General features: G+C 42.1%; 1 protein-coding gene across 1 annotated transcript in view; it reads left to right on the top strand.

Moving 5' to 3' along the window:
* Positions 1 to 919: 919 nt before the first annotated feature.
* Positions 920 to 16,214, top strand: part of FREM2 (FRAS1 related extracellular matrix 2) — a gene marked incomplete at both ends in the record, with an annotated part of 165,220 nt that continues 149,925 nt past the window's right edge. The window contains 2 exons of the mRNA XM_080689447.1: positions 920 to 6,089; positions 10,753 to 10,842. Coding sequence (XP_080545573.1) covers positions 920 to 6,089; positions 10,753 to 10,842 — 5,260 coding nt within the window. The remainder of the gene's footprint in view (positions 6,090 to 10,752; positions 10,843 to 16,214) is intronic.

A 16,214-nucleotide genomic window follows, 5' to 3' on the forward strand; every position in this document is an offset into this window, starting at 1 on the left:
AGCGCGGCTTTGGGACAGCCTGGGGCTACATTCCCTAGAACTTACTCTTTGGTGCGAGACTAGCGATTCCGATCGGACTGCATTTCTCACGCATTCCAAATGCCCTTTTTTCCTTTTACTCTGTGAACTTTGGTTGCAAAGGAGGGGCTTTTAAAAACAGCAATCCAAGGACTGTGCCCATTGTCATGTATAAGAAGACAGGGAGGCTGGGGTGGGGGGAGGGTGCAACCTGCTCTAACTTTGCTTTAAATTCCAGCTGCTCTTCTTTTGAAAACATGCCCCAGAGTTTCTTCTCAAACTGCTCTGGGCTTCCATTCAAACTCGGGAGCAGTGAGAAATGACCTCCCTCTGTGCGAGATTTCATTGACGTGGGGAGAGAGGCTAATATGAGTAATCTAGGATCTCAGAGAGATGCAATGCACCCGGCACCAGACCTAGCAGCCCACAGCCAAACAAACTCGCAGCTCCTGGCCTCTTTGAGCTTCACTTTCAAGACAACCTGTTGCGCCTTCTCTCTCCACCCCTCCCACAGCTGCCCCGCCTTGGCCCCTAGGAGCTGATTGACAGGAATCGCTACCCAACCTCCGACTTCGGGCCTCCTCCCGGGACCGACGATTGGCCTCCCGGGAGGACTGGAGTAGGGGGGCGAGAGGAGGGATTTCCCTCAAAGCCCAGGATCGGCGGACCTGGGAAGTAGGGGTGGAGAGATTCAGTGAGCCGCGAGCGGCGGAGCCAGCCTGGCCTGGGAGGCTGAGCCTCGGGCTGCGGCTCCGGCTTCGGGCTCTGTCCCGGCTACGAGGGGACCTGGAGCGCAGCGTTCAGAGTCCCGGGCTCTTAACCGAGCTGTCTCTTGTGGCTTGCCCAGAGACCGACTTTGCACGCTCTGGGACTAACCTGTCCGAGCTCTAACACCTGGACCATGAATGCAGCCGGGACCTCCGGGATGGACACCCCCGCGCGCAGGACAGCCAACGCCGCCAGCGCTCAGCCAACAACGGCTCCGCCGCCCCGGCTGCTGTGGCTTCTCCTGTCACTGGTAAGCCGCATCTCTGCACAGCCCGCTGCCCCTGACCGAGCACTGCTGTCTCCGGGTCTCGCGGGGGTTGCAGGGGTCCCCGCCGAGGAGGCCATTGTGCTGGTGAACCGCGGACTCAGAGTGCCCTTCGGGCGTGAAGTCTGGCTGGATCCGCTGCACGATCTAGTGTTGCAGGTGCAGCCGGGGGACCGCTGCGCGGTGACCGTGCTGGACAACGACGCGCTGGCCCAGAGGCCCGGCCGCTTGAGTCCCAAGCGCTTCCCGTGCGACTTCGGCCCCGGCGAGGTGCGCTACTCGCACCTGGGAGCGCGCAGCCCATCGCGGGACCGCGTCCGGCTGCAGCTGCGCTACGACACCCCCGGAGGGGCGATAGTGCTACCGCTGGTTCTGGAGGTGGAAGTGATCTTCACCCAGCTGGAGGTTGTGACTCGGAACTTGCCACTGGTCGTGGAAGAGCTGCTTGGGACTAGCAATGCCCTGGACGCGCGCAGCTTGGAGTTCGCCTACCAGCCCGAGACAGAGGAGTGCCGCGTGGGCATCCTGTCTGGCTTGAGCGCGCTACCTCGTTATGGAGAACTCCTCCACTACCCGCAGGTCCCCGGAGGGAGCGGAGAGGGAGGCGCCCCTGAGCCTCTCTTGATGGACTGCCAAGCTTTCCAGGAGTTGGGCGTGCGTTACCGCCACACCGCCCCCAGCCGCTCACCAAACAGAGACTGGGTGCCTATGGTGGTGGAGCTGCGTTCGCGGGGGGCTCCTGTGGGCAGCCCTGCTTTAAAACGAGAACACTTCCAGGTGCTGGTGAGGATCCGGGGAGGGGCTGAGAACACTGCACCCAAGCCCAGTTTTGTGGCGATGATGATGATGGAGGTGGACCAGTTTGTGCTGACTGCCCTGACTCCAGACATGTTGGCGGCTGAGGATGCTGAGTCTCCCCCCGACCTGTTGGTCTTCAACCTCACCTCTCCCTTCCAGCCTGGCCAGGGCTACTTGGTGAGCACTGATGACCGCAGCCTGCCCCTCTCCTCCTTCACTCAGAGGGATCTGCACCTCCTGAAGATTGCCTACCAGCCCCCCTCTGAAGACTCTGACCAGGAGCGTCTCTTTGAACTGGAGCTGGAAGTCGTGGATCCGGAAGGAGCAGCCTCAGACCCTTTCGCCTTCATGGTGGTGGTGAAGCCCATGAACACCCTGGCCCCAGTGGTCACCCGGAACACTGGACTCATTCTCTATGAGGGTCAGTCTCGGCCCCTCACAGGCCCTGCAGGCATTGGGCCACAAAACTTGGTCATCAGTGACGAGGATGACCTAGAAGCAGTGCGTCTGGAGGTGATGGCTGGGCTCCGGCACGGCCATCTTGTCATCCTGGGTGCTCCCAGTGGCAGCTCTGCTCCCAAGACCTTTACAGTGGCTGAGCTGGCAGCTGGCCGGGTAGTCTACCAGCATGATGACAGAGATGGTTCACTGAGCGACAACCTGGTGCTGCGCATGGTGGATGGAGGAGACAGGCATCAGGTGCAGTTCCTGTTTCCCATCACCTTAGTGCCAGTGGATGATCAGCCCCCGGTCCTCAACGCCAACACCGGGCTGACACTGGCAGAGGGGGAGACGGTGCCCATCCCGCCCTTGGCTCTGAGTGCAACTGACATGGATTCTGATGACTCCCTGCTGCTGTTCGTGCTGGAGTCACCCTCCTCAACCACAGGGCACCTGCTTCTGCGACAAATTCATCCTCCCCAGGAAGAGCAGGAGCTGACCAGGGGACTCTGGAAGAAGCAGGGGGCATTTTATGAGCGAACAGTGACGGAGTGGCAGCAGAAAGACATAACAGAGGGGAGGCTATTCTATAGGCATGCTGGGCCCCATAATCCTGGGCCAGTGATGGACCAGTTCACGTTCAGAGTCCAGGATAACCATGACCCCCCTAACCAATCTGGGCTACAGCGGTTTGTGATACGCATTCACCCTGTAGATCGCCTCCCTCCAGAGCTGGTCAGTGGCTGTCCCCTCCGGATGGTGGTACAGGAGTCCCAGCTTACACCACTGAGAAAGAAATGGCTGCGCTACACAGATCTCGACACAGATGACCGAGAACTACGGTACACAGTGATCCAGCCCCCAATGGACACCGATGAGAACCACTCACCAGCCCCACTGGGCACCTTGGTCCTGACTGAAAACCCTTCCATCACGGTGACCCATTTTACCCAAGCTCAGATCAACCACCATAAAATTGCTTACAGACCTCCAGGTCAAGAACTGGGAGTGGCTGCACGAGTGGCCCAGTTCCAGTTCCAGGTGGAGGACCGAGCTGGGAATGTAGCTCCTGGCACCTTTACCCTTTACCTGCAGCCCATGGACAACCAGCCACCCGAGATCCTCAACACCGGCTTCACGATTCAAGAGAAGGGCCACCACATCTTGAGTGAGACCGAGTTGCATGTGAATGATATAGACACTGATGTGGCCCACATCTCTTTCACTCTTACCCAGGCCCCGAAACATGGCCACATGCAAGTGTCTGGCCAGGTACTGCATGTAGGAGGGATTTTTCATTTGGAGGATATAAAACAGGGCCGAATTTCTTACACCCATTATGGGGATGAATCCTTGACTGATAGCTGTTCGTTGGAGGTCAGCGACAGACACCATGTGGTGCCCATCACACTCAGAGTGAATGTCCGACCCATGGATCAGGAGGTGCCCATGCTGAGCCTACCTACTGGTACTCTGGAGTCCTATCTCGATGTCTTAGAAAATGGGGCTACTGAAATCACTTCCAATGTTATTAAGGGGACTGATGAACACACTGATGATTTGATGTTGACTTTCCTCTTGGAAGATCCTCCTTTGTTTGGGGAAATCCTTGTCAATGGATCTCCAGCAGAAGAGTTTACCCAAAGAGACCTCTTAGAGGGCTCTGTTGTTTATGCCCACACAAGTGGGGAGATTGGCTTATTGCCCAAAGCGGACTCTTTTAATCTGAGTCTGTCAGAGAAGTCTCAAGAATGGAGGATGGGTGGAAATATTATTGAAGGTGTTACTGTGTGGGTGACCATCCTCCCTGTAGACAGCCAGGCCCCAGAGATTTCTGTGGGTGAACAGTTTATAGTGATGGAGGGTGATAAAAGTGTAATAACCTCAATGCATATAAGTGCTGAAGATATTGATTCCTTGAACGATGACATCTTGTGCACAATTGTTATTCAGCCAACCTCAGGTTATGTGGAAAACATTTCTCCAGCCCCAGGCTCTGAGAAATCAAGAGCAGGGATTGCCATAAGTGCTTTTACACTGAAAGACCTTAGGCAGGGTCACATTAATTATGTCCAGAGTGTCCATAAAGGTGTAGAACCAGTGGAAGACCGATTTATATTCCGTTGCTCTGATGGCACTAACTTCTCTGAAAGACAAATTTTCCCCATTGTAATCATCCCCACCAACGATGAGCAGCCGGAAATGTTTATGAGAGAATTTATGGTGATGGAAGGCATGAGTTTAGTGATTGATACCCCCATTCTCAACGCCGCTGATGCTGACATTCCCCCGGATGATTTAACTTTCACTATCACCCGATTTCCTAGTCATGGTCACATCATGAACCAGCTGATCAATGGCACCGTGTTGGTAGAAAGTTTCACCTTGGATCAGATCATAGAGAGTTCCAGCATTATTTATGAGCATGATGATTCAGAGACACAGGAAGACAGTTTTGTGATCAAGCTAACTGATGGCGAACACTCGGTAGAAAAGGTGGCCCTCATCCTGGTTCTCCCCGTGGATGATGAGACTCCCAGGATGGCCATCAACAATGGACTGGAGATAGAAATTGGGGAAACCAAAATTATCAGCAACAAAATATTAATGGCAACTGACTTAGATTCTGAAGATAAATCCTTGGTTTATGTTATTCGTTATGGGCCAGGACACGGCTTATTGCAGAGACAAAAACCCACAGGCGCCTTTGAAAATGTGACACTGGGCATGAATTTTACCCAGGATGAAGTGGACAGAAACTTGATTCAGTATGTCCATTTTGGGCAAGAGGGCATTCGGGACCTAATTAAGTTTGATGTGACGGATGGAATAAATGCCCTCATCGATCGCTACTTTTATGTATCCATTGGGAGCATTGACATTGTCTTCCCTGATGTGATAAGTAAGGGGGTGTCATTGAAAGAAGGTGGCAAAGTCACTCTCACCACAGATCTACTAAGCACAAGTGACTTGAACAGTCCTGATGAAAACTTGGTTTTTACCATCACCAGGGCTCCCATGAGAGGCCACCTGGAGTGCACAGATCAACCTGGAACATCCATCAACTCCTTCACACAGCTGCAACTGGCCGGCAACAAAATCTACTACATCCACACAGCTGACGACGAGGTGAAGATGGACAGTTTTGAGTTTCAAGTCACTGACGGACGTAACCCTGTCTTCCGAACTTTCCGTATCTCCATTAGTGATGTGGACAACAAAAAGCCGGTGGTCACCATCCATAACTTGGTCGTCAGTGAAAGTGAGAACAAGCTGATCACACCCTTTGAACTCACTGTTGAAGACCGGGATACTCCAGACAGACTCCTGAAGTTCACCATCACCCAAGTGCCTGTTCATGGCCATCTCCTGTTCAACAACACTAGACCCGTCATGGTTTTTACCAAGCAAGACTTGAATGAAAACTTAATCAGCTACAAACATGATGGGACAGAGTCGAGCGAGGACAGCTTCTCCTTCACGGTGACTGACGGCACCCATACGGACTTCTATGTTTTCCCTGATACTGTATTTGAGACCAGAAGGCCTCAAATGATGAAGATCCAGGTCTTACCTGTGGACAATAGTGTCCCCCAAATTGTGGTGAATAAAGGGGCCTCTGTGCTTCGCAATCTGGCCACTGGCCACTTGGGTTTCATGATCACAAGCAAAATATTGAAAGTGGAGGACAGAGACAGTCTTCACTTTTCTCTTAGGTTTATTGTGACAGGGGCACCCCAACATGGATATCTTTTTAACCTGGATAAAGGCAACCACAGCATCACTGAGTTTACCCAAGGTAAGTCTCCTTTTCTTTCCCTGTAAAAAACCAAAGGACATTCCAGGTCTTATAGCCTGAGACATTGTCAATGAAAACCTTACAAGTAGAGCATCAAATTAGAGTCCAAGAGAAGTGAAGGGGACAAAAGGGAAGGGAAGAATACAAAGACTCGCCTTCCTGGGAGGAGGGATCACTTTCTGTGTTTCTTACTGCAGTGGACTTCATTAGAGAGAGTATCATTGTTTGTCTTTTTTTGTTTTTTTAATTTTCTTGAGGGGATACTGGGGATTTAACTTAGGAGCATTCTACCTCCAAGCTATATTCCAAGCACTTTTTTTTATTATTTTTATTTTGAAACAGAGTCTTACTAGCTGTTGAGGGTCTCACTGGGTTTCTGAAGCTAACCTGTGATCCTCCTGTCTCAGCCTCCTAAGTACTTGGGATTACAGGCATGTGCCACCACACCTAGTTTCCATGTATTTCAATAGTGGTAAGTTATACTGCTAAAACAGGAACAAGATTTTGGTGAATAACAATTGAAGCAGATTTCCAACTCTGCAGCACTGGCCACACCCACCCTCTGGGCATCTTCTGATTTGTATGCCAACATACTTCAGGAAGCATTACAGCCCCTTAAAGTAAGAATTGCTCACTGCATCGTATTTACTCATGTAGTTATCATTACTAGTTATCATTTGAAAAAGGCTTTAAATTTTTACTACTTTGATGAATCTTGTGAGCAATGTGCTGAGACTATTGTGATTTGTTAGGAAAACTTTGTAACTAAATGAAAAGTCAGTTTTCATATTTATTTATTATATAGAGATTCATTATATAGAGATTCTTCTATAACATTTCCTGACTCAGACACCTGCCCAAAGACAGAAGAGATAAACATCCATCTAGAGTGACAGATGGTATATGGTATATAAAACAACATGCCATTGAGATACGTACACAAAAGGAGTGTATTATACTTATAAGAAGATAATATACTCATCATCAAACTGTACACCTATCTCATCATTAAGAACCTGGGGATATATTAGCAAGATTACTAAGAGGAAATTACTTCATCATTTCAGCCTGCTTTCTACCTTGTTCCAAACACAGTAATAGAGAGCAGTTTCTTCAAGCACCTTTGTTCTTGAGGCATCGGGGTTTTCTAACCTGAATTTCCCTTGTGGGTGGACACAGTCTGAGACAGGAAGGGCAGGTGACCTGTGCAGAGGCGATCAGAGATGGAAGGGAGAAGCCCATTCAATATGCTGGCTTAGGAGTTAGAGGTCTGTTCTCTAGAACACGCAACTTTATTACAAAAGGGCTTGTGTTGCTTTCATGAAAATCTCTCCATGTCAGAATGGAAACTAGATCCAGCCTCCATTGGGCTCTGGGGGTAGAGATGCAGTTCCCAGCGGGGGTGTTCTTTTTCTACAACAGTGTTCTGCACTTAGATAGCAACTACTTTAATAAACATGGATGTAGCAAAAAGCAGTGCAAAGCAAGCTACTTCTCTGATGCTGGCAAATAGCTTCACACTCCAACCTCCTGATTCTTGGCTGAAAGCCTGAATATATTCCAGGGCCTGCAGGGACAGGAAAACCCCAGAGTGCCAAGAGTCATGCCAGACCAGCAGGAAACTTTTGTGTGAAGGCTTTCTGAAGCTAGAGATGCCGCATGATCTTAGACTGGTCCATTTTCATGGAGAGTGAAGAGGATGAAAAGAATATATTAGAGGATAGAAAATGGTACTTCAAATTTCTCTTCTGACTTCAAAAGGATTTTGATTTGAGAGGTTTTTTTTTTTTTTTTAAAGAATTTTCTGGTGAAGACCAGCAAATGATTTAATTTATATTCTATGGCCCAAGTCCAATAGATCAAAATATTAGAATGTTAATTTCTTAAATATTAACCTCTAAAATTATATTACTTCATTACAGGTAGTTGTTTTATTTCTCATTGATTTTGAGTTATCATGGCTAATTTTTATGGTCCCCGTGTAGTTATAAGTTTATTATAAAAAGTGATGATAGTTTCTTAAAAATATATCACATTCCAATACAAACTCAAATATTGACTAGGAAAACTTAGTGTTTAGTCACAAGAGCACTCATTCGAACAAGTTGAAGCTGGAGTTTGCTTCATAGTAGTTATTTATGGAAATTAGATAAGTGATTAAAAATGGAGAAAGCTCCATCAAAGAGCTACCATGACTACTCTTCCAGGAGGAGAAATAAAAGCAGAGTTTACCGTTAGGACTGTGCAGTCTTTTTATCTGTTTTTTTTTTTCTTTCTTTTGTTTTATCATGAAGGGATACGCTAAATTATATTTTGATGGATTTTTTTCATGCATTTATTTAAATCCATTTAGCAAAGGTGGCCAGAGATAAAAGGTTATTCGTAAGTTGATTAAGTGGTCCCTAGGAGGGGAAAAAAAAACTATTTGTAAGAATTTAATTAAAGTTCCTTAGTTGAAAAAATTAACAATGTATAATTATTCAGACTAAGTAAATTATTTATTTCAAACTTTTCTTTGCCAAATTATCTCTCCCCCACCTTTCCATCCTTACACACCAAGTCTAAATTACTTATCTTAAAACATCTGGATTTTTTTCTACAATAAGTATATAATAATATCTTGTGTGGGATAATTTATAATCACTTCTAGGAAAGTCGGAACACCCTCCAAAAGTTTGAACCAAGTGTAGCTGCCAGCCATATTAATGAACTTAAAAGAAAAACATGAATAATTGTATAGATAAACTGAAGTAAATGTAATTGTGTTTAACAAATAGAAAACTCTAGTTACTTCTTAGATGTTTGCTTAAAAAAGATTACATTTTGACTATGGGGATTTTATCTTCTTAAAACTTGTGTGCTTTAAGAAGGCTATTATGTATGTATATTACAGTACTTACTTATATTACAGTTATTTGTAGAAATAGCTGCAGGATATCAATATTATGATCAAAACCCTTTTTGAACTATAAATTAGTATTAGTAAAGTTATAGGAAAAATTAAAAAGGTTTTATTATGTTTCAACTAATCAATGTCATATTTGCTAATTTGAAGGGGAAATGTGACACTTGAATGTCATATAATTGCATTCATGTTCACTTTACCTTAAAAAAATGAGTTCTTTTTAAAAAATCAGTTTTGAAGCAGTGATTTATTTCAACAAAACTCTCTCCTAAGTATTATATTTTTGCTGAAGAAAACAATGATACCCATATTGAGCATACTAAATATTTTTCCTATCCCCTAGTAGAGCCTTTAGGTTTTCCTACATAATTAAGAAAAGGTGAAAACATTGGAAAAGAGTCTTCCCATCCCCAACTCCTGGCATGGTCCAAGGTCATGTTCTATGGGAAGGGATGTGTAGTCAGCAGTTTGCCTAATTCTTTACTGATAAAGGAAAGGTTCCAAAAGTTAAGTTGTATGAACAAACAAAGAACCTAATGCATGTGCAAGTTGAGGTGCAAGTGTGAGCTGTCAGACAACTCACTTCTATCATTTTAAATTATGAAGCATCTGAGCTTTTACTGACTATAAGACCCTAAGCAAAGGACTATGGGAATTTAAGATGAAAAAATAACCTGCAGTTTCCCAATCTACTAGGAAAAATAACTGTACAGAAATGTAAACATGATGCTAGACAGAAAGTATGGGAAATCTCAGCACAGTTAGAAATAAGTTTGTTCCAGGAGAACAAAGCCTCATGGACTTGCTCTACTTCCAAGTAGCTTCATCAGCAAGAAAATACTGTTAACTATAAAGCCAGATGTTCCTCTTTTCTGACAATTCCTGGTTTTGAGTCACCTTTCTAACCCACCTGAGTCAGGGTAGAGCTATAGAAACACATGGAATAATTTGTGGACGCTACAACTTTGCCTCACTCCAGTTTATTCTTTCATAAAGTTTTCATCTTATACAGAATGCCTTTGAATTCCATAACATTAAACTTAGTAAAGCCTTTGGGAGATGGAAAAACCATAAAATAGACATGTGACAATTAAATATTATGTACCATTGTTTAAGCTAATTTTAGCTATGATCTATCTGACTTTATGTAACCTTAGAAAAACATTGATTGGCCCAGGTCAAATAATGATCTATTGTTGAGTATTATAGGACAGAATGATATTTGTCTTATGATGTTGCCTGTGTAGTGTCATTAAAGAGGAGAACTGGCACAATAGATGCAGAAATCCCCTAAACTGCACCTTAGCAATAAAAACAAGCCAGAGTGGGGAAGTGTAGCCTCCTGCCTCTGAGGGCTGGTCCTCTAGGGAGGCAAAGGATGTAATTTCAAGAGGGCCAGGAAATTTGCCATGCCTTGAAATATCTTCCTTTCCACCTGTCATGGTGTCCGACATTCTTTCTTTAGGTAGTCACTCTTTTGGTGCATGAACATGCATGTGCCACTGGGAGGGGCAGCACCTTGCTATTATTGTAACCCAGGTCTTGTACTCTATCTGCGCAAGCGATCAGATGTCCACAGGACAGCTGACATTAAGGGGTTTAGAGATCTAGCAAATAGCATAGCTTAACAGCACTTTTTCCCTTACAAGGGCATCTAAACATATTTATAGAAAAGTAATAGCCACTAGGGTTTACCATCATTCATGTTGTTGCTTTTGCTATAGTAATTAATCAACTTGTTTTTTGGTTATTTTATAGCTGACATTGATGATATGAAAATATGCTATGTCTTAAGAGAAGGGGCTAATGCCACGAGTGATATCTTCCACTTTGCAGTTGAAGATGGTGGTAAGTATTCTACTCTCCTGGTGGTGGAACAGAGGAGAGGGACTTCTCTTGGTTTCTCTTTGCCAACATTATTACAAGGAATTCTTATTGTGTATCATTTTATGCTTATCTGAATTTAGGCATAATGAATTTGGTGTTTGCTATAGGAAATTTTATCATTTCTCCCTGACGCTACTCTACTCTGTAATGACTATAGATGGATGTTCTAGTTATATTATTTTTGTCTTGTGAAAGCACTAAAGAAAGAGATCTGTATAAATAGGATCCCCATGTCCAGTTGTTCATATTGCGTCCTGCATGAGATTGACTTCTTGAGGCGTTGCAAGGATATTGGAATCCAGCCCAGCTCCTCAGTTATGAGCCCCTGGGTGTGTCTGGTCAACCTGGTGCCTTTTTCTAACATGGATGCAGTGTGAACTAATGCTGGTGGACAAGGTTTGCACCCACTAAGAACTTAATTCTAAATACAGTTGTGCTTTTTCTCACCCATCTTGAGATGTCTAGTGATTATCTTAGTTTGGGTGATTTGTTTTTGTGTCCTAATCCAGCAAAAAAAAAAAAAAAAAAAAAAAAAAAAAAAAGTTTCCTGATGGAATCTGAAGAATACTGCAGAGGATGAGTACAATTGCCCATCTAAGTGTCCAGGGTGTTGTCTTTACTCCCCCAAACTGACAACTTACTTGTACACACTTTTCAGTTCCCAGTGGCTCTTCTCCCTATCCCTGTTGACTAAGAGCAAAACTGGCTATTTCTAGATTGATTATAAAGAAGTTTTTGTTCTTGTGTGTCCTCATGGGGCGCAAAAGAGCCTCAGTGAGTGTTTGTGTTGTGTGAATGGAACACAGGAAGTGAGGGCACAAGTGGGCCATGAGAGAGGGAAAAGCAAGCGTTTTGGCCTCAGTCATCTGCTTTCTTATGATTTTTTAAAAAATGGAATATTATTATGGCATCCATCTCTATGTTTATTGAAGCATTGACATGTTTCATAAACACATTACCATTTGTTTGAAAAAAATCACTGGACGTAACATGATCAAGCTTTCAAAAATAACATCTGTTGGGTGTGTGCCAGAGATGCAAAAAGAATGTGTTAACTTGGGTTTGTTTATGTGATTTCTCACAGATATAAGAAGCTTAATACTGCTAATGCCTTTACTTTGAGAATAACCAAATCATAGCTGTGTTCTTTTTATTAATAAAAGAAATCCTAGCAAGGAACAAAGTTCTAAGAAAGAAACTAACTTATAAAAAAAGTAATCTTTGTCCAATCTTTATGTTCAAAGGGTAAACTCCTCTGAAAGAAGGTACAGAATGAGACCCTGAAATAATCAAATATTGATTCAAAGACACCAGGTTTATCTGTTTAACTGACTGAACAAACATGGATAGAAAAATTTTAAATATCATTAAAATTATAAAATAAATTAAAAACCCAGTGATTATTCTAAGAAATTATTTATCTTGCACTTTTTAAAAATCTTACCTTTTTTCTCCATCTATGCATATACATGTGTACATACACAATTATTCTATTATTCTACACACATTTAGCTGGGTGGAATAATAACATTTACTTTAAATTTTAGTCCTGTATAAAAACTTTGAAAAACACGCAGGAGGATATTTCAAAATATTAAGTGAAGAATGACTACCTAAAAAGGCTAGGCTTTTTAATTAATTTATTTACTTTGTGGCACTGGGGATGGAACCCAGGGGCATTCTACCTCTGAGCTATACCCCCAGCCCTACTTTTTATTCTTTATTTTGAAACAGGGTCTCACTGAGTTGCAGAGGGCCTCACTAAGTAACTGAGGCTGGCTGCAAACCGGGATCCTCCTGTCTCAGCCTTTCAAATGCTGGGATTTACAAGCATATGCCACCACACCTGGCTGCTAGGCTTAGTTTTGAAGTTGCCAAAAGTGTGGTTGAGCCGCTAAAGACTGTTTTTATAGAAACAAATGACATCATCTCAGGAGCTTTTTCAAAGTTTCAGTTTCACATGAAAAAAAGATCGGGGGAGATATTATTCTTCTCCCTCTTCCTCTCCATGAGCATAGCATTACTGGTAGGGTGAAAGCAGATTCTGGCAGGAGTTATTAAATGTTTAAGTAATTTACTTTAACTTTCTCATGTAAGACTTCCTTTTGTCAATAACACAGAAATTTGCAAGACTGGAATATTAAAAAAAAACCCATATATCATATATCTCAAAACTGTTTTAACCTCAATATATATATATATATATATATATATATATATATATATATATATATACTTTTATTGGTACAGGTTATAATGTAGTTCAAAATAATAGAAATACAAAATAATAGTAATACATGCACACAGCACTTAGTGAGATCTCCCCCTAGTTCCCTCCCCTTTCCATACATGATGCTGAGATTGTCATTGATAATTTCATATATATACACAATCTCAATGGAAGTGTTTTCTTCATTAATTCTCCCTTCCCTTCCTCTAGATCCCTTCATTGCTCCTCTGGAGTTTCTCCTCCATAATCTAAGTCCCTCTTGTATCTCGATTATTCTCTATCTTCCACACATGAGAGAAAACATAAGATCCCTCATTTTCTGTGACCAGCCAGTCTCACTTAATGTTTTCCACGTCTGTCCACTTTCCTGAAAATGACATTATTTTTTTCTTCTTTATTGCTGAGTAGAATTCCATAGTGTATATATCCCATAGTGTATATATCCCATATACCATTTATGTGCTGATGGACTCCTAGGTTGAGTCTATGATTTGGCTAGGTTGTGAATTGTGCCACGATGAACATGAATACGCATGTGTTACTATAATTTTATTTCAGTCCCTTTGGTGTTGTCTTTTATTTGTAAATTCTAGATATTAGTCCTCTATCACAGGAATAGCTGGCAAAGATCTCCCATTCTATAGGCTCTCTCTTTAGACTCTTACTGGTTTCCTTTGTTGCACAAAAACTTTTTAATTTAATGTCATCCTGTTTATTAATTCTTGTTTTAATTTCTTGATTTTGGGGAGTCTAGTTGAGAAAGTTTCTACTAGTATCTATATGTTGGAATATTGATCCTATAATCTTCTCTAGTAATTTCAAATTCTCTGGTACAATTTCCAGATCTTTTATACATCTTGAGTTGACTCTGAAACAGTGTAAGAGGTTGGGAATTAATTTTATTTTTCTACAAACAGATAACCAGTTTTTCCAACACCATTTGTTGAAAAGGCTGTCCTTTCTCCAACATATATGTTTAGCACATTTATAAAAAATCAATTGGCAATAATTATGTGGGTTTGTTTCTCTGTCTTCTATTCTATTCCACTGTTCTGTGTGTGTGTGTGTGTGTGTGTGTGTGTGTGTGTGTGTGTGTGTTTTGTGCCAATATTATGCAGTTTTTATTACTATAGCTTTGTAGTGTAATTTGAAGTCAGGTATCATGATGCCTCCAGCATGGTTCTTATTGCTAAGAATTACTTTAGCTTTTGTGTACTTTTGTGTACTCTATGGGTGCTTTTGTGTACTCTGTGCTCAAGGTCATTTTTTTCTCTATATGAAATTTAGACTGAATTTTCTAGCTCTGCAAAGAATGACATTGGTATTTTAATAGGGATTACATTGAATCTGTAGATCACTTTTGGTAGAATGGCCATTTTTTGTAATATTTATTCTACCTATCCAAAACCATGGGAGGTCTTTATATCTTCTGAGATAAACCTGATTCATTTTAGGGGATTTTTAAATTATTTTATAAGTAGTCTAAGATTTAATCTAAATGCAATAATATTGAAACTCATGGAGTACTATTTATAGTGATTTATTATCATCTACTTTGTATGGTAAACATGCCCTTAAATCATTCCCCTGTTATAGGAAGTCCTTACAGTGTGTCACATCTAAGAGGCCAGTCAAGACACTGTGTCATAAAATTAAGAATACTTGACTTTCCATTCTCATTCTAATCTCTTCAATTCACCTAAACAAGATGAGTTTTAAAGGGGTAACTGTCTAAAGAAATTACAAAGGTAAACACAGTGCTTAAATGTCTCAAAAATAAAATATAATTTAATTTCAGGAATCAAAATTGGGAGAAAGAGATTGATAACAAAAGAATAAGACCTCCTGTTCCAGGTTTAATTGTGTTATCAAAGGAACCTGAATAGCCACAGCATTCTGCTATTCTCCTGGGGTAGTCATGAATTAGTGACAGTCACTGCATTTGGGGTTTTAGAGTACTTTGCGATTCTTACCAGTGACAAGAATGGAGAGCCCTGAGGCATAGATATAATGTAGGGTTTTCACCTCTGAGGGAGTCTACTGTATTTTGGCTTACTAAGTATTGGTTGGTTGATAGAGCATCAAGTACACAAAAGCACACACAGAGAACCTTATATCTTAAGGTTCTTTCAACTACATTTTAAACCTTCTATATGATTTATTGTCATTTCTGCAATTTTTGCCTTTATTACATTCCTATAATCTTGATAAAACAACAGCAAGAAATATGATTCCTATTTGGCAGATGAGAAAACTGAATCACAAAAGTGGATACATAATCTTACTCAAGATTTTCAACCAGGCAACTAGAAACTTATTTGAATTATAGGTTTCCCTCTTGGACTCCCAACACCAATAACTCAAGGCAGGCACAGAATAAGGAAAGACTCCTGAACTTCTCCAGACCAAGATTTTAGGAATGTTTAACTCATGACAATAAAGAACTCAGATAGTATCTATAGATAAGGCATACAGAAAAATATTACGTCTTCTAAAACATGAATTTTTATTTTAAGATATTTTAAAAGTTAATACTCTCTTAAGTGTTTTGAAACAGGGTCTCACTAAGTTGTGGAGGGCCTCACTAAGTTGCCAAGGCTGGCTATGAACCTGTGATCCTCCTGTCTCAACCTCCCAAGTACTGGAATTACAGGTGTGCACACCATTGCTGGCTAACAAAGTGTAATTTCTAAAATGCTTATATAGTAATGAAATATGTTCTCTGGAATATTGGATAAGAGCCTGAAAATGATATGCCAAACCATCTATCTAACTATTCTGGGGTCAATCACACAAGTGAGCACACAGTTATACCCTAAAAGACTAGAATTTGCCTAAGTAGTTTGTAAATTTAAGTACATGTAACCCATGGATTTAGCCAAAGTGTCTTCCATTTCTTTTTTATTTCACCCTTCTTGTCTTCATGAGGGTGACTCAAAACATAATATAGTATATATTACAGATCCAGAAGATACATCCACCTTTGATGACTGCCTCTTTGAATTTTCATTCCAGATCTCGTACTCCATAATTCTGTGGGGGAAAGAAGGCATGAATCTATATATATTTTTTATCTCCTCTGTAGTTGAACATGTTCTTGTCT

This window comes from Muscardinus avellanarius (genome assembly GCF_963383645.1).
Source record: "Muscardinus avellanarius genome assembly, chromosome: 2".
Classification (NCBI taxonomy): domain Eukaryota; kingdom Metazoa; phylum Chordata; class Mammalia; order Rodentia; family Gliridae; genus Muscardinus; species Muscardinus avellanarius.